This window comes from Benincasa hispida, chromosome 6, assembly GCF_009727055.1.
Source record: "Benincasa hispida cultivar B227 chromosome 6, ASM972705v1, whole genome shotgun sequence".
NCBI classification, from domain to species: Eukaryota; Viridiplantae; Streptophyta; class Magnoliopsida; order Cucurbitales; family Cucurbitaceae; genus Benincasa; species Benincasa hispida.
Window position 1 is genome coordinate 14,546,190 of NC_052354.1, and position 19,323 is coordinate 14,565,512.

The 19,323-nt window shown below is 31.7% G+C and overlaps 1 protein-coding gene across 1 annotated transcript; it reads left to right on the forward strand.

Moving 5' to 3' along the window:
* Window positions 1-699: 699 nt before the first annotated feature.
* Window positions 700-4,127, forward strand: LOC120080090 (cyclin-D1-1). The gene is made up of 6 exons (XM_039034646.1): window positions 700-1,321; window positions 1,696-1,782; window positions 2,004-2,102; window positions 2,179-2,380; window positions 2,523-2,653; window positions 3,510-4,127. Exons 1-6 carry the CDS (start codon window positions 1,067-1,069, stop codon window positions 3,744-3,746), a joined length of 1,011 nt encoding a protein of 336 aa, XP_038890574.1. The 5' UTR covers window positions 700-1,066; the 3' UTR covers window positions 3,747-4,127.
* The last annotated feature ends 15,196 nt before the right edge of the window (window positions 4,128-19,323 follow it).

Genomic DNA, 19,323 nt, shown 5'->3' on the forward strand with positions numbered 1-19,323 from the left:
AGAGAGCCATTAAGAGTGATATTTTGCCTCGAGGAGTCCTTCTACTATTTATTTTCTAGCATTTGCTTAGTTTTTCTTCGTATTTTCATTTCTTTATTTCCTACTCTTTGAAAGTTGACATTGTAACTCATGGGTTTTGAATTAATGAATTTCATTCTTTCTTTATTAGATATGAGCTAAATTTCTATGGGATTAACTCATGTATAAGACCTTATGACTTGAGCATATGCTAATTCATCATGTTGTTTTAACCTTTACATTTCTTTTGTCGAGTTTAATGTTATCTTGTTAAGTTTAAATGACCACTTAGTTTAACATGCTAGTAGAAATATTATTGCCATTTCCAAATTCCCATCAAACCAAAACTTGTAAAAGGACAAAAATTACCATGTTTTTTTTTAAGTTTAAGGTTAAAATTCTAATTTTAATGAAATATGGATATGTAACTTAAAATGAAATTAAAATTTTCACGGTAAAATTTGATTTAACAGAAGTTTTGGAAGAAAAAATGTTTTTTTTTTTAAAAAAATAGTATGGTTCCAGGTGGCACTACTAGAATCTAAGTAAACGTCACCTACAATTATACCCGCGGGTGAGCGAATTAAAACTCCCTCTACACTGTAGAGCTCAACAATAAAACGGAATACTGCCTCAGCCTGCGCCAATTTTCTATTTATTTTTCGAAGAGTCGATTTTTTCCTTTGCTTTTTCATTTAAAGAAAAAAAAGGAAAGAAAAAAAAAAGAGAAGAAAAAAAACAAGCGTATTAAGGACAACGACTCCGAATATTATCAAAAACAAAAGTCTTTTTTCTTTGAGTTCCTAAGCTCTTTACGGTTTGGCCCCAACGGAATTTGCAAAATTTTCCGTTACAATTTGTATATATACAACCCAACTTCCCTTCTTCACTCCCCATCCCATCATCATCCTCAAACCCACGCCTTCCTTTTTCTTCTTCACTTCAAAACTCCGGCAGTGTATCCGGCGGTGTCTCTGGGGGCCTTTTCTCAATCGGATGGGGATGACGCTGCTTCGAAGAGAATGAGGGATACTCGGTTCTTCCGATCATGTCGATCTCTTCTTCCTCCGACTGCTTCATTGACTCTCACTTACTCTGTGACGAGGACTCCTCCGGTATTTTGTCCGAAGAGTCGCCGGAGTACTTATCTGACCTTGAATCGCCTGCCAGCAGTGAGGATTCTATCGCCAGTTTCATAGAGGACGAGAGGCACTTCGTTCCTGGAATTGATTATTTGTCGCGCTTTCAGTCTCAATCGCTCGATTCTTCCGCAAGAGCCGACTCTGTTGCATGGATTCTCAAGGTATTCGATTCTATTCCTTTTCTCCTCTCTTCACCGATCCGATTTTCTAATTCCATTCGTTTGTTTTACCATTACGCCTCCTAGAATCGTCGGCGATGCTCGAGTGGTAGATCTAGGGTTATCTTGTTTCAGCAGAATCCAACGCTTGAATGTAATCGAGCGATTCCGATTCCGATTCCGATTCCGATTACGTTTACGATTCCACTTCCACAAGGAGGCATCTGATTCTCTCTATTCCACAATGAATTAACCCTATCTTTTGTGAAATACTGTATTTAATTTCTGGAAACCGTAATGAATGAATTTGTATTGTTTGTTGTTTCAGTGAAGAAGACTAGGAGTACTGATCGATCGTACTGTGTTTGTTGTTACAGGTTCAAGCATATTACGGTTTTCAACCACTGACTGCATACCTTTCCGTCAACTACTTGGATCGATTCCTTTATTCTCGCCGCTTGCCGGTAAAAGTCACTTTTGCTTTATTGAAAATCACATCGTCAAATCTCGTCATGATTATGTTTCTTACTGTAAAGTTTGGTATTACGCCCTGAGATTGGATATCTCTTTGATGATGATAATAAGTTAAATTTTGTTTTCTCTGATCTGAACTGTTCTGAATATTGAGTGTAATAGAGAAATCTGTTCATGATGAATCAGTGTTTGCTGAAAATGTTGTTATCAGGAAACAAATGGTTGGCCATTGCAGCTTCTTTCAGTGGCTTGTTTATCACTTGCAGCTAAAATGGAGGAACCCATTGTTCCTTCATTCGTTGATCTACAGGTACTTCAGTTTTTGATTCAGTACACAGTGGATTCGAAGAAAATTTGAATGGAATATTGATGATCATCATGTATAGATTGAAGGAGCAAAATATATATTTGAACCTAGAACAATACATAGGATGGAGCTTCTTGTGCTGGCAACTTTGAATTGGCGGCTCCGATCCGTAACACCTTTCAGCTTTATCGGATTCTTCGCCTACAAAGTTGATCCCACCGGAACATTTTCCAGTTTTCTGAACTCACGCTCTACAGAAATAATTCTCTCCAATATTCGAGGTTATTCATTAATTAACTAAAATTATACACTTATATTTTGTTCATTGGCTTGGATTAGGAATGACCACATTTAATTTTGAGTACCCCATTCATAATTTAGCTTTAATTATTAATGGTGGATTATTATTATTATTACATACAGACGCTACTTTTCTTGAGTACTGGCCTTCCTGCATTGCTGCCGCTGCTTTACTTTGTGCGGCAAATGAAATACCCAATTTGACCCTCTTGAATCCTGAACATGCCGAGTCTTGGTGCAATGGACTCAGCAAGGTGACCCTCACTATTCCCACGTTTCATACTTTTTTTTAGAATTTTATCCCCACCGTTTTTAGATATAGAAAAATAAACTAAAATATCTACAAGATATGACAAAATTTTAGAATTATTAATGATACACATTGATAGTCTATCAGTGTCTATCTCTAAAATTTTGCTATATTTTATAAATATTTTCATTAGTTTTATCATTTGAAATATTTTTTCTTTTATCAAATTATAATGATTTTTTAAAGTTTTATTGCATCATTAATATTAAATTTTAACTTAAAAATAAGGAAAAATAGTTGAGTTGAACATTTGTTGTACTAATTAAAAAGGGATAATTGTCCATTTTTTAAGAAAGTGATTAAAAAAAATATATTTGTTTTTTTGTGTAGTGGAAAGGAGAGTATGGTACTTAGGGTGTAGTCTTAAGTATTGCTCTCATGGACTAAATATTAACTTTCTTTTCAAATCATAAGGCAAAATTTGTGATTAAACTTTCTAATTTTATCATAGGAAAATTTTTATGGATAAAAAAAATGTCAAAAAATACTGATAGACATTGATATACTCCTATCAACATCTATTAACGATAAGACTTCTACCAATGTCTATTAATGGTGAATTTCTATACATTTTTATCACGGATAGACTCAAATTAAAATTTTATTATAATTAATTTCCTTTATTTTTTATTTTTAAAAATCTTGTTATTATTAAACCGTAAGGACTATAGTCTAACTTTTAATATTTTTTCGAATTATAAAAACTAAATTTATAATTAAACCTTCTATTTTCAAATAGACAATTGGATTACTACTCAACGTTGGGTAATATTTTTGTTTGTTGTTCCTTATTTTTATAGGATAAAATTGTGGGATGTTATCGGTTAATGCAACCGTTAACAGCAGAGAATCGTCGGAGAAAGCCGCCGAAAGTGATACCACAGCTCCGAGTCAGAGTGCGAGCTGGGTTGAGATACAGTGACTCGTCATCCTCCTCCTCGTCCTCATCAAGGTTACCTTTTAAAAGGAGGAAGTTAAATAATTGCTTGTGGGTAGAAGATGACAAAGAAAATTCCAAGTTTAGAGCAGACGAATAAATATAAAAAGAAAAGAAAGAGAGGGAAAAAAAAAAAAGGAAAAAGGTTTTGATGGGGTTTCATTGTGGTGGTGGGTCCAAACTACTTTTACCTTAAAAAGAATCTTAATATATAATTTGACAGAGTGAGAGATAAAGATGGAGGAAGGATAAAAGAGAAATTTCCAAAACCCACTTCAGAAAAAAGAAATGAAAATAAAAAAGAGAGAATTTCTTGGTATAATGGGTTTTGCAGATTCCCAAGGAAACAAGGAGGTTTGGTGGTAGTTGTTGTTGTTGTTGTAGATATTATTTTGGTGTGAGAAATAAAATAAAATAAAATAGAAAGAAAGAAAGAAAGAAAGAAAGATTATTATTTACATATTTATATTGTTTTATTTTAAGGAAAAAGAAAAAAAAAAAAAAAAAAAGACCTTCCATATTTTTCATAGACTTCTTTTCCTCTTTTCCAAAAAAAAAAAAAAAAAAAAAAAAAGAGTGAAGTGGTGGTGGGGGGTTGAATTCAGAGCCAGCATTTATTAGTGATTTGAAAGAATATAGAGGTTGTGGGTCCCAACCTCAGTGATGGTGTGTCATGAAGAGGAAGAGGAAAGAGTAGGTAATTTTTGCAGAGAAGAAGTTTGAATTTTTGTTTTGTTTTTTTGTTGAGTGATAAAAAATAATATTTAAAAAAATAATAAACAAATGTATCTTTAAATTATGAATTATCATGTATCTTTAATTTTTTTTTCTTTGTTGAGTTAAAATTAATTACTGCGCGCACGTGCGTATGAAGCGTGTGTCTAAGTTATTGTAATTTTTTTTTTGGCGGGAACTGTGTACTTGTTTCTTGTGTTACTTTAGTTGGCCTTTCCATGTCAATGTTTTTGGCCTAACTATATAAATATAGTGACAAATTTGTTTAATTCATACGTTTGGTGGTGACACGCATGATATGGAAGGAGGGTTTTTTTATTTTATTTTTTACTTCGGTTTTAAATAAATAAAAATGGGTTTAAAGTCCTTGAATCTTGTTCTATTTTTGTCTTTTTAACTTTGAAAAATGATGGTTTTAGTTTCTAAACTTTTAATAAGTGTTTATCTTATGTCAATTATTAAAAAGTGTTTAATTTGGTTGCCATTGTTAAGATTTTATTAATTTGATGAATTGTATCTAGCATGTATTGAGTAAAATAATGGCAAAGTAAAATATCACTCAAATGATTTTTGGTAGTTTAATCATTTAAAAATACAAGTTATTTCATCATTTTATTTATGAATTAACAGAATTTTAATAGCATAGATCAAAATTAAAGATTAAAATATAAAATAGATATTTTTAAAAGTTTAGAGATGAAAATAAATAAAGTTTAAAAAGTAAAATATGATTTAAACACAAGAGTCGTGTTATTGTGTGGGGTCGTTGCATGCGTGTTGTACTTGTCACTCAAGAAACAAAAATGATAATAATTTTCTCAAGATTTTACTTTCCATTTCTCTGGTGCATTGCACGTGATTCACAGCTGATTTTTTTGTTCTCTTCTGCTCTTTTTTTTAGCTTTTTACCACTCTCTCCATGTTTCTATTTGGTTATTTAGTTTTTTAAAAAATCTTTACTTTGCTCCATGGAAATATTAATGTCCATTTTATGAAAATATCAATATCGATGAAAATTTTATAAATCTATAAAAAATAATAAAAATTGTTATAAATGTTAATGAAATTTTGATTATGGCTGAATTAGGTTATAATTGATTATTTTTAATCATTATTTAAATAAAGTAGGATAACATTTAAATGTATATTATAAAATATTTATATAAATATTAATGTGAGGGAAAAAATTTTAAAAAATGAAATTAAAATAATATTAAATATCATAAATAAGTACAAAATTAACTGACATGTGAATTATTTATTATAAAATGAAGTAGATATAAAATGAAAAAGCATAACATTAAAATAATATAACATGCTAAGAATTAAAATATCTCATGAATTTAAAGATATTATTACCGTTTTTGAAGATAGAGAACTTTTTACCTTGGAAAATAGAGTGAAAAATACTAATTATTTAATTTTCTTAGTTAATTTCTAAATTAATTTTAATTGCATTAAGTTATTATTTATATCTTTATTGACTAATATTAATTTTTAAATTAATTAATATATTTTTTAAGTCAATATAATAATTAATTTTTTAACGAGAAAAAACCTACCAATAACACAAACATTTAGGTCCCATTTGGTTTTTATTTTTTATTTTTTGAAAATTAAACCTATTAACATTATTTTTATCTTCAAATTTCTTCTTTTGCTATCTACATTTTACCAATGGTTTAAAAAATGAAGCCAAATTTGAAAAACTAAAAAAAAAACTTTTAAAACTTGTCTTTGTTTTTTTAAATTTGATTAATAATTCAACTATTGTGCATAATAAAGATGCAAATCATTGTAAAAAATGAAGAGAAATAGACTTAATTTTTAAAAATAAAAATCGAAAATGAAATAGTTACCGAACAATATCATAATTTTTAGATATTAATAATCTTATATATTCAAATACAAGCATTCAAGGTTAGGGACGATGAATTCCTAGACTTTCGACTCTAAGATATTTAATATTAATACCCCTAAATATAATACGCGGTCATAATGCACTATCTTCTTTTTGAATTTTCTTCAAACTTTTTCTAACTCAATGCCACATTATCAGATATATTTTATTTTTAAAATGTAGAAACAAAAATAAGACAAAAATGAAAATCGTATTATTTTTAAGTTTAATTATTAAAATAGACATCATTAGGTATTTAAAAACTAAAGGCATGTTTAATAACATTTTCGTTTCTTATTTTTTTTTTTTGTTGTTATCGTCTCTCATTCTTCAAGAAACAGGTTTGTTTAGTAATCAATTCGTGTCTTCTTTTTAAATTTTAAGAAATTTTTTAAGAAAGACCAAATTTGAGAAACTACAAAATAGTTATCTAATATATATTTTTTTTTTTATAAAAGATTTCATACATGTATCTAAGGTCCCGTTTGATGACTATTTAGTTTTTGGTTTATGTTTTTGAAATTTAAGCTTATTTCATCAACCTTTTTTCCAATAAATTGTATCTTTCTTAAATACAATGGTTGAATTCTTAGTTAAATTCCAAAAACAAAACAACTTTTTGAAAGCTACTTTTTTCGTTCTCATAATTTAGCTTGATTTTTTAAATCATTAGTGAAAAGTAGATAACACACGAAGATATTTAGAGGTAGAAATAATGTCCATAAACTTAATTTTAAAAAACAAAATGGTTACCAAACAGAACCTAAAATATTCATTTTCCTTGTTGGATGGGTCGATAACAGCCTAGAGATTCCGTATTTAGACGGGAAGTGGGGGAGCCATCCTTGCCTCACCGCATAGACATCTCTACGTATACCCCACATCTCTCTTCCCCTTCCTTCACGCCTATATCTCCCCATCTCTCTCCTCTTTCTCTTTATTCCATCACATTTTATTTATTTTGTAATTGAAATTTTCTCTTAAATTTTCTCTTATTCTTTTCGTTTTTTTCCCCTCTTATACTTTATTTATTTTCCTTTTTATTTCTCTCTCATTATCATTATCATTTTCCTTTTGTTTTCCCTTTTCATTAACCAGCCTATTTTTATATTTTAAATCTTTAGTTTCTCCATAATTTTGGTAGAATTTTAAGCTTTTTATTAAATAAATAAATAAATTATTTATTTTATCTCTACCATGAATTTTTTAAGATTTTTTCTTTTTTAAGATTTATTTATGTGTATGACTTACCAATAGGAAATACATGTACTTTTAAAATAAACATTTAAAATAAAAGAAATTACAAATTAGTTCAATTAAGCAACCTCATGTAAGCTAGAGATGACATTTCATATCAAACTTGAACAAACCTTTGAAGGATAAAATTTATTATTATTTATTATTTTTTTTTGGTAATGAAATTGTATTAAATACTATAAACTCTATATTTTATTATATTATATGTACACAACTTCATTTCAAACATTTCAAATAAAATATATTTTGTTTTTTGTTTATTTTTTAAAGAAATAAAAAAAGTGAAAAGCGAGAAATGTAAACCTCATCAAACATGTCCTAATATGTAAATCTCCACTCTCTTGTATCAAAAATAAAATTCATGAAGTATAATTCCTTCAATTTATAGTTGGTCGATCGAGAATTCGAGGGTCTGACTTTTCTCTTTTAAGACGTGTGGTTTTCTATGACATGTGGGCCTTTGGGTGCTTTGTCAGCTCGCTCCTCTAGTCCGATTTTGTCATCTAAACTGATCTACATAAGAGCACTTGCAAAGGTATAGTGTCGAACTGAACACACTCTAATGCCTGAGTTAGTACATGAAGTACTTAGTTCAGCTAAGTACAGAGAAGAGAGTTAGAATTCTCCTTTGGAGTTTACTTCTCCCCTTTGGAGTTGTCGAACGAGGCTATTTATAAGACTCTTCTTTTAGAACCCGTCTATGGTTGTGGCTCTCAAAGTTGCAAAGTACTAGAGTCGAGTTGATTGGGTGTTATTAGTTAGAATGTGAGGTTGAAGGATATGGCTGACTCACGTGGCAAGTCGAAGTGCTTGTTGTCATTTGAAGAGGTATACAACTGGATAGTAAACGATAGTGTTGGAGAGGTAGACGATGGTGCCAAGAGGCGGACGATAGCATTTAGACAAGGTAAACGATAGTGTCAAAGATAGACGATAGCGTTTGGTGGAGGTAGATGATGACGTCTGAGGGAGGTAGACGATAACTTCAAGAGATAGACGATATCGTGTAGACGATAGTGTCAAGGGGTAGACGACAGATGATATCGTGTAGGCGATAGCATCAGAAGGTAGACGATATATGATATCGTGTAGACGATAGCGTTAGGAGGTAGACGATAGTATTAGAAAAGGTAAACGATAGTTTCAATCAGGCAGACGATAACTTAGACAGTACACGATAGACAGACAATAGCACCCGCCTACGGTTGTGACTCTCAAGGTTACAAAGTACTAGAGTCAAGTTGACTGGGTGTTATTTTCTTGTTCAAGTATAAATCTTTCGATTAGAATTCAAGGGTCTAACTTTTCTCTTTCGAGACGTGTGGTTCTCTATACGTAGTGAACTTGAGCCGTCCGTAGTCTTTGGGCCTTATCGAGGACAACGACGACAAAAATTAAAATGTGAGTCTGAATTTTATGGTGATAAGGTGAAGAAAACCATACGGAATGTGACAAGAGAGTTATTGTGGGGGCAGAATAGGGGAGACGAAGGGGGCATAAAGCTTTGCATTGCATTAATATTGGAATTTTTATGTCCCCACCAACCAACTCCCACCGTTTCCTTTTAATCTATTTATAGGCCAAGCCGCTACTGTGCCACCCTCTCCCCTAATTCAATTCCCATCCCATTCTATTTCAAATCATTTTTTATTTTTATTTTTATCCAAATCATTCTTTATATCTTTCTTTACAAATACCAAATCTAATTATTAACTTTTCCTTCCTAAAAAATCTTAACTCCCTTCCCTATTAAATTCAACTTAATTTTACTATCATGGTACCATTTTTCTTTTTTTAACGATATATGGAGTAGAGGATTGAACTTCATACATACTTGATGTTAGTCGAGTTATGCTCATTTTGATACTCGTGATATCATTTTCAATATCTTAAATAATTACTTAAAACGTATATGGTTTATGCATAAAGTTGGATACCTTATATCTTGAATGACACTATTGATATGACCAATTTTTAATTGTTACAAATGGTTTAATAAGTGAAAATATGTGAGTGGGGTATCTTATATAAGGAGTTTGTATAAGATTGGGCAGTGAAATAATTAATTCATTTTTGTGAATTTGTTATCTGAAAAGATTAATATTTCATAGGATGTCATGTACGACTCGATTCTAATCTTGAGCGTGAGTTATGTATTCTTGTCTGTAAGGACTCATCCTTTGATTTACATGAGTGTGAGAATAACCTTAATAGTTGCTTCAATAAGTGTACCATTCAGAAAATTTGACCAAATAAGAAGTTCAAAATATAGTTTCATAAGATGAAATTCACTTCTTCCTATGTAGGAAAAATAAATGAGTAGTTCATTTAAGTTCTGATTTTGAGACTTGAACACGGGGTCCACTTCTCACTGGGCGCAGAAGCACTTGGTTCATGATTGAATCATAAAAAAAATATTTTATCAGAAGATCATTGATAAATGACAAGGGTAAAATAGACTTTTGACTTAACTCTATTTACAAACTTCTGGAGAGTCGATTTTCTTATAATGATTATATCAATTAGCACAATTTGCTATACAATATATAAGAGTATAACTCTAGGTCTATAGTAATGTGACTCAACTAATGAACAAAATTTTATTAATTAATTTTGTCACATTGAAGCCCATAATTTGTACCTCTATGAAGTTCCACTATTGTTTCCTAAGTTAAAATATCTAAATAATATTCAAATAGTTTAAAGGGAAATTATTTCAAATGGTAAAACTGTTGAAAATATTTACAAGATATAGCAAATTTTTAGAACTATCAATGATAGACACTGATAGACTTTTATCAGTATCTATCATTGATAATTCTAAAATTTGCTATATTTTGTAAATACTTTAGCTTATTTTTCTATATTTAAAAACAACCCTAATTTAAATATATTTAATGTAATATTATATATTGAAATATATACATCTAGGTTGCTCTAGGATGGTCACTACGTATAGGACGTTAATGGATTAAGCCATATGATGCCTCCCTAGAGAGAAAAGTGTTCTGAAAAAAAGGACTACTCATTCATTTTCTTTCCAAGTGCCTCTCACAAGTCTTTGTAAGAGTCGACAAAAAAGGGTTGTTTGGCCCACCAATTTCTTAGATTAGTGTAAATAATTTAACATCGGTATTTGCACATTTATCAATTAACTTCATTTTTATTCTTTTTCAAACTTCATTCTCTTATATCTCTACTTTTCACATTTGTTGAGGAATTCTATCTTACAACTCTACTTCCTAAACACAAACTTACTAACTCCAACACATTTATCCACTCAGTGGACTAATCGATATAATATTATTTGGTCCCTAAGTTTTTAACTTGAACATTTTATTCGCCTACTAAAATTAAAACGTCCCCTTTCGCCTTTTAAATTAATTTAGTTATTTTTAATCATTTTTAAATACATATTCAAATTAAAAATAAAAGTAAAAAACATTTTTCCTCTCCATCAGTTCAGAACCTCTCCGCTGCTCTGCCTCTCCACCATTCTTTTGATCATCTCCTTCCCTCTCTCATCTGTCACTCTCCTCCACCCACTCCCCTTCCTTCCTAATCCCTCTTCTAACAATCTATTTTAGATGGAAAACGCCATTGAAGGGGAGTTCTGAGTTCGTACAAACTTGAGATTGTCCCAATTGGGTTACAGAAATACTAACTCTGACTCAAATACCCATAACCAAACTAGAGTTGGGTACTCCAAATTGACAACCAATTTTGCAAAATGGAAGATCCGCAGAAGAGCCTGAAGAAGCTGAATCGAAGAAGACCTCATCCTCGAAGGACAGAGGACAAGAAACAGAGAATGAAGCTTTGCGTTCATGGCGGTTGTGGTGATTCTCAAGCTTGGAACAAAGCTAGTTGAAGTTTGAAGCAATCAAAAGAGGGTTTGGTTGGTTTGAGTGTTAAAAATGGCTGGCTGTGGGAGTTTGAAGGGACGGGAGGAGAAAGAGGAGACCGGAATTAGAAGGGAGAGAGAAAAATATATAAATATTTTTAATTTTTAATTTAGATTTTTTAAAAAAAATATTTAATTAATATAGAAAATAGAAAGAGAGACCTTTTAAACCGGGATTAATATGACCAAATTAAAAACTTAGGGACCAAATGCACATATTTCTAAAAAACTTAGGAACTAAAAAGATATTTTTTCCAAGATTTTATGGTGGAGATGAAGATTGATCTCATGAAGTTGGAGCACAAGGAGATAAAACTCGCAACGATATTTCTAATTATATTTTGAAGTATGTAATGCTTAAATCTTACTTTTGATTTAATTCTAAATAAGATGAAAGAAGATCCACCAAATTTTTTGCCATAGAATTTAAATTCTTATTCTTTATTGTATGAACGGTCAAATTCTCAACCTTAAAAAATATTATAGGTGTTTTATCTAATAAACTATGTTCACTTCACTTCATCATTTGTCATCGTTTCATATAATTGAAATTTCATTTCTTCTTTCTCCTATTCCCTTATTATAAAAAAGAAAGAAAGAAAGAAAGTTTATTTCCTTATTTTCTTTCCTTTTATTTTTACTATAATAAGAAAAATAGAATAAAATGCTTTTGACGACAACTTTATTGTTTCTTTCTGTGTAGGATTTCAAAAATTAATTTATATGACTTTCCAAAAGTTATTCCATATTTCATGAAGAGGGTTTTAATTATACACGAAATACAAACTAAGAGAATGTGATAGATGTACGCCCATATCTCAATATGTCATACATTCTCCAGAGAATACATTTGACTAATTTATCAACCAATTACATTAGAAAACGAAAAAGGGTAAAAAGAACAACATTATTTGAATAAGGAGCTAGCAAGGGTTAGATAAATAAGAGGAAGGAAGTTGTGAATGAAAAAAGAAGAAGAAGAAAACAAATAGAAAAGAAGAAGAGAAAAAGTATGGAGTAGGGAAGGGATGGATCCCAAACATGTGGTATATTAGTTTATTTGCATGTAGTAACAAAAACACAATGGCCCAATACACAAACATACACACCAAAGCTAAGAGTGTTGTGTAAGAGATGAAATATCATTAAAAAGGAAGAAAGAAAAAAAGAAAGTAGAAATTGTATTGCATATGCATTGAAGGCATCTGACAGCCAGCTCTATATACCTTTATTTTATCTTATAGTCTCCTAAACCTTCAACAAATGGAATCCATTCTATGGAGCATCCTTTCTCTTTACTCCCACATGCTCCCTTTCCATCACTCACATCACTATTATACCTCTTAACTTCTTTCATTCCTCCTAACTTTCAATTATTACAATTCAAAATTTGAAATGGTTTGAATTCTCTAACCAAGATGTATCCTTTTTTCCTATCCTTTTTCTAGTTTCCTTTCTTCATGTTTGTTGGTCTTTTTTGAATTTGATTAAAGAGTTGTAGATCTTGTTGTTTGGTTAAATTTTCAAAACCACAGTTATTGTTTTTACTTTAACGATAAGTGAACTGGAGGATGTGTTTGAACTTCTAATCTCTTGGTCGAATTATTGTCTAAGTAGACATTTTGTCCTTATTATTTTTCTCTACGGTGATGACTTTTCAAATTTAGAGAACAAAATATCAATATCAATGGAAAAAAAAGCTTCAAATTATTAAATGTGTGAATATGAAAGGTATGTTTCTAAAAACTTAAGACTTATTTTTCACTAATAAATAAGCAATTCATATTTATATTGATGATATTAGGGCTGTTATCAAATATAGGAAAATAACTAAAATATTTACAAATAATAGTAAAATATCATAGTCTATTTGTGATAGATCACAATAGACAATGATAGACACAAATAGTAGTTTATCGTTGTCTATCATAGATAGACTGTGATATTTTGTTATTATTTGTAAATATTTTTAGCAGTTTTGTTATTTAAAATAATTTTCCATAATATTCATTTGATCTTTTTTTTAATGAAAATTTGAAAGTTTATAGGGTGATGCTTTTGAAGAAATGGAATTCCCAACAGAAGTTCTTTGGATATCAAGTGGTATTTCTTTTCAATATGTTTCCCTCTTGTAGCTTCGAAGTTCTTCGGAGTTTACCACAACACTACCATTATCATAATAAAGTGTAATGGGCAAAGTCATATTTGGAATAACTTCCAAATTTTTCAAAAACTTTCTAAGCCATACAACTTCTTTAGCAACTACATATTCAACCTCTATGGTAGAGTTAGTAATGCATCCTTGCTTGTGCTCTGCCAAAATATAGCTCCTCCATCAAGAGTGAACACTAATCCCATGAGATTCCCTAGAATCCTTATTAGTCTGAAAATCAGAGTCAGTGTATCCTAGAAGGATCAAATCCTTAACCCCATATACAAACATATAGTCTCTTATTCTCCTAAGATATGTGAGGATTTTCTTAATTACAATCCAGTGGTAGAGCTGGCTTACATTGAATATTACTGAGTTTAATATTAATGTTGCCTTTTCCTTCTCTATTTGTTGAATCCCACTTCTATCTAAAGGTCTTTTCAATCTTAGGGTCGTATATGGGTTATGGTGTATCATCTTTACTCATAGAACATTTGCAAGTGTAGGCTAAACTTGCAATATACCTTTGATTGAACTTTTTGAAAAAATCACACAAACCAAATCTCAATAAACTATGTTGTAAGTCCCTGGCAATGGCACCAAAAACTTGTTGTGTGTAAAAATTGTTAATTATTGCTGTGCACGTGTGTTATATTAATCAATCAAATAATCTAAAATGAATACAAGTTTCCTCTATTTAAACCCAAATGCAAGCTTAGATAAAGTTACCTGGTAAGTACCAGAGTCAAACACAAAGACTTGATATAACTAATTAAGAATGGTTAAATTATTTTCACAATATTCATTAAGTATCAAGCATTGACGATTGCACTAAATAACTACTTGTGCATAATTGTAAGGTGAAACAAGGCCAAGGGATGAAGTATGAATGATATGCATTGAGTGTGTGTGTGATGGTGATGCATTAATGGATGGAAATGGTGGCACTGATGACAAAAATGCAACACAAATAAAGTAGCGTTCGTTGAAAAGGGTGAAAATCAGTTGAAAGTAGGGCCAGGAAGGTTCATTAACATTCTCCTAAGTGATGCATAAGTAGGCGTTCATGTCTTTAACTTATAAAATGAAGAACTCACCTCTCAATGTTTTCTGTCATATTAATCTTATCTCTAAGATGCTTGCTTAAGTTAATTTTGGACAAAAGGTTGACTTTACCTTTAAAGCTACTTCTTTCCTTGTTTAATAATTTCTACAGGCACTTACTCTCTTGAGTAATTAGCTATTTCTACTAAAGTCAATTGATCAAATAGATTCAAGCAATAGATCCAATAGATTAAGCATACATTAAACAAGATGAATTTTAACTTATGCTACACTTATGAGAATGCTACCTATTTTTTATTAACCTATTAAGAAATTAGTTGCTCAAGATGGAGAGAAGTGAAAACATGGATGGATAAGAGATGAAAGAAATTCTGTTCATATTAAGAACAAAGAGTTTCTCAATCTCAAGATCTCAATACAAGTTCAAAGTAAAAAGAAAATAGAGTAAAGTATAGAAATGAAAGTGTCAAACCGCCGATTGTATTATCTTGCTCCCTTTGGCTTTGATGGTGGCTGCTTCACTGTGGTGATAATGGAGGTTGGTGGTACTCTCTTCCTTTTCAAAGAAGAAGACTATGCTCTCACTCAGAAATCCTTAAAGAGAAGTTCAAGAGGTCGAAAAAAATGGCGAATTTGGGAGAAATTTGAGCAGAATTTCAGTGAATCTCTTGACAAAAAATCTAATACTTGAAATGAAGATCGTTGGGCTATTTATAGGCGTCAAGGGGAAGGTTCTCAACTTCTTTCTAATGATGATATGATAGCTTGCATTTAATTCCATGTTCTGCTACGTTGAATTCATGGCATCATAAATTCATTAGTTCTGCCGCAACTATCTCAAATCAGCTACCAACTTGAAATTTCATTAGATGAGCCACCATCCATGCGTTTTTCGCTTTCCTTTTTCATGTTTATGTTCAACACACGATTCTTCGAGTGCAAGATGAGGTTGATATGATTTCCTTATGCGTCCAATGGTTGCAACTTTTGTTTCTTTTATTAGTTTTTGCTTCTTTTTATTAAGTTCCTACGTTCAAAGATGTTAACTTTAGAATTTGTTTTTTTTCAGCAATGTCAAACTCGATTATACAACTTCTTGCTTCCGACAAATTCAACGGAGAAGGTTACTCTAATTGGAAATCGAATATAAATACAATATTAGTGGTTGACGACCTGAAGTTTGTTTTAACGGAGGAATGTCCTCCTCTTCCCGGTTCAATACTAACCGAAATATTCGGGAAGTTTATGATATATGAGTGAGGGCTAATGAGAAGGCGAGAGCCTATATCTTGGCAAGCATATCTGATGTGTTCAACAAGACACATGAAGCCATGGCCACTGCCCATGAAATTATGGCGTCATTGCAAGAAATGTTCGGGCAACCGTCATTTTCTGTGCGACATGAGGCTATGTCCTAGACATGATGGTTCACTTTAACATCGCAGAAGCTCAGGCTACCATAGACGAAACTAGTCAAGTTAGTATGATCCTGGAGTCTCTTCCAAAGAGCTTCTTGACCTTCCAAACTAATGCTTTAATGTATAAGATTGATTACAATCTGACTACTTTATTAAATGAACTCAAACTTACCAATCGATGATGAAATTAAAAGAAAGTGAAACAAATGTTGTTTTACATCAGAAAAAATTTCTGAAGGGATCATCTTTGGTAATGTAGCCTTCAGATAAAAAGAAGTCCGCCCCTTCATCTTCTAAAGATAAAAGTATCCAGATGAAGAAAAAAGGGGCATGGAAGAAGAAACCTACTGCTAAAATAAAGGCTTCTAAAGGAAAGTGTTTCCATTGTGGAGAGGACGGGCATCAGAAGTGCAACTGCCCGAAATATTTGGTTGAAAAGAGAGTTGAAAAGGCTAAACAAGGTAAATCAGATTTACTTGTAGTTGAAACATGCTTAGTGAAAAATTTTCACTTAACCTGAATATTAGATTCAAGTGATGCTAATCATGTTTGCACTTTTCTACAGGAAACTAGTTCTAGGATTCAACTCTCAGAACACGAAATGACTTTCAAGGTGGGAACATGCGAAGTCATTTCAGCTGAAGTAGTGTGTGACATCAAGTTATATTTTGAAGATTTTTTTTTTTATTTTGTTAAAGAATGTATATTATGTACCCAAAATGAAAAGAAATTTGATCTTCATATCTTGTCTGTTAGAAAATATGTATAAAGTATCTTTTGAAATCAATGAAGTGTTTGTTTTTTCAAGAGGTGTTCATATTTGTTTTGCTAGAATTGAAAATAACTTGGATGTATTAAAACCAACTGAAGCAAAAGCTATTTTAAATATAGAGATGTTTAAAACGGCAGAAACTCAAAATAAAAGACGAAATTTTTTTCATAACGCATATCTTTGGCATCTCAGACCTGGTCACATAAATCTCAACAGGATTGAGAGATTAGTTAAAAACGGTCATCTAAATCAGTTAGAAGACAGTTCTTTACCTCCGTATGAATCATGTTTTGAAGGAAAAATGACTAAAAGATCTTTTTTCTGAAAAAGGTCTTCGGGCCAAAGAACCCCTAGAACTTATATATTCAGACCTTTGTGGTCCGACGAATGTAAAAGCTCGAGGTAGATATGAATATTTTGTCAATTTTGTTGATGGCTATTCAAGATATGGCTATAATTACTTAATGAGTCACAAGTCTGAAACTCTCGAAAAGTTCAGAGAATTTAAGACGGAAGTTGAAAACTTATTAGGTAAAAGAATTAAAACACTTCAATTAGATCGAGGTGATGAGTATATGGATTTACAATTCTAGAATTATTTAGTGGATCATGAAATTCAATTCCAACTTACAATACCTAGAACACCACATCAAAATGGTGTTGCAAAAAGGAGAAATCGAACCTTGTTAGACATGGTTCATTCGATGATGAGTTATGCTCCGTTACCTCAATCCTTTTGGGGGTTTGCAGTACAGACTGCTGTATATATTATGAACATGGTTCCCTCAGAAAGTGTTTTAGAAATATCGTATGAGTTATGGAGAGGACGTAAAAGTAATTTATGTCACTTCCGAATATAAGGATGTCCATCACACATGTTGGTGCAAAACCCTAAGAAATTGGAAAGACATTCAAAATTATGCCTATTTATAGGATACCATAAGGAAACAAAAGGTGGGTTGTTCTATGATCCCTAAGAGGATAAAGTATTTGTATCAACAAATGCTACATTCTTGGAAGATCATATTAGAAATCATCAACCTCGCAGTAAACTAATATGAAAGAAATGGCCAAAGATACTATAGACAAATCAACAAAACTTTTTGATCAAGCTGGTCCATCAACAATAGTTGTTGTCCCATCGCATCCTTCTCAAGAGTTAAGAATGCCTCGACGTAGTGGGAGGGTTGTTCAACAGCCTGAATGTTACATGGGTTTAACAAAAACTCAGGATCATACCTGAATGGTCTAGAGGATCCATTGACTAATAGGCAATGGAAGATGTTGATTGGGAACAATGGATAAAAGCCATGGACGTAGAAATGCAGTCAATATACTTCAATTCTATCTGGAAACTTGTAGATCAACCACATGGGGTTAAACCTATAGGTTGTAAATGGATCTACAAGAGAAAACGAGACCACACTGGCAAGGTACAGACCTATAAAGCCAGACTCGTGGTAAAAGGTTTTACTCAAAAGGAGGGAGTTGACTATGAAGAAACTTTCTCTCCTGTTGCCATGATCAAATCAATAAGAATACTTTTATCCATTGCCACATATTATGACTATGAAATATGAATATGGATGTCAAGACAACTTTCTTGGACGACTATCTTGATGAAAGTATTTTCATGTCTCAACCAGAAGGGTCCATTGCACAGGGTCAAGAATAAAAGGTTTGTAAGCTTAAAAGACCCATTTATGGGGTTGAAACAAACTTCTAGATCATGGAATATAAGATTTGACACTGCGATCAAATCTTATGGCTTTGAACAGAATGTTGACGAACCTTGTGTATACAAGAAAATAGTCAACAAAACTGTAGCTTTCCTAGTCCTTTATGTTGATGATATCTTGCTCATTGGGAATGAGACAAGTTTCCTTGCTGACGTAAAGAGATGGTTAGTATCACAATTCTAAATGAAAGATTTGGGAGATGCTCAATATGCAAAAATAGAACCCTAGCACTATCTCAGGCATCTTATATTGACAAAATGTTGTCAAGGTATAATATGCAAAATTTCACAAAGAGTATGTTATCTTTTAGACATGGAATTCACTTGTCGAAGGAGAAGAGTCCTAAGACACCTCAAGAAGTTGAGGAAATGAAAAGAACTCCATATGCATCGGGAGTTGGGAGTCTAATGTATACTATGTTGTGTACACGTCCTGACATATGCTTTGTAGTTGAAATCGACAACAGGTTCCAATCTAACTCTGGACACAATCATTGGATTGCTGTAAAAAACATCCTTAAGTATCTCTAGAGACGAAAGACTATATGCTTGTGTATGTATGGGCCTAAGAATTTGATCCTTACGGGATACATTGATTCTGCTTTTCAAACTGATATAGATTCTAGGAAATCTACTTTAGGATCAGATTTTACTCTTAGCAGATGAGCTATAGTATGGAGAAGCATTAAACAAAGTTGTATAGTTGATTCCACGATTGAAGCAGAATATGTAGCTG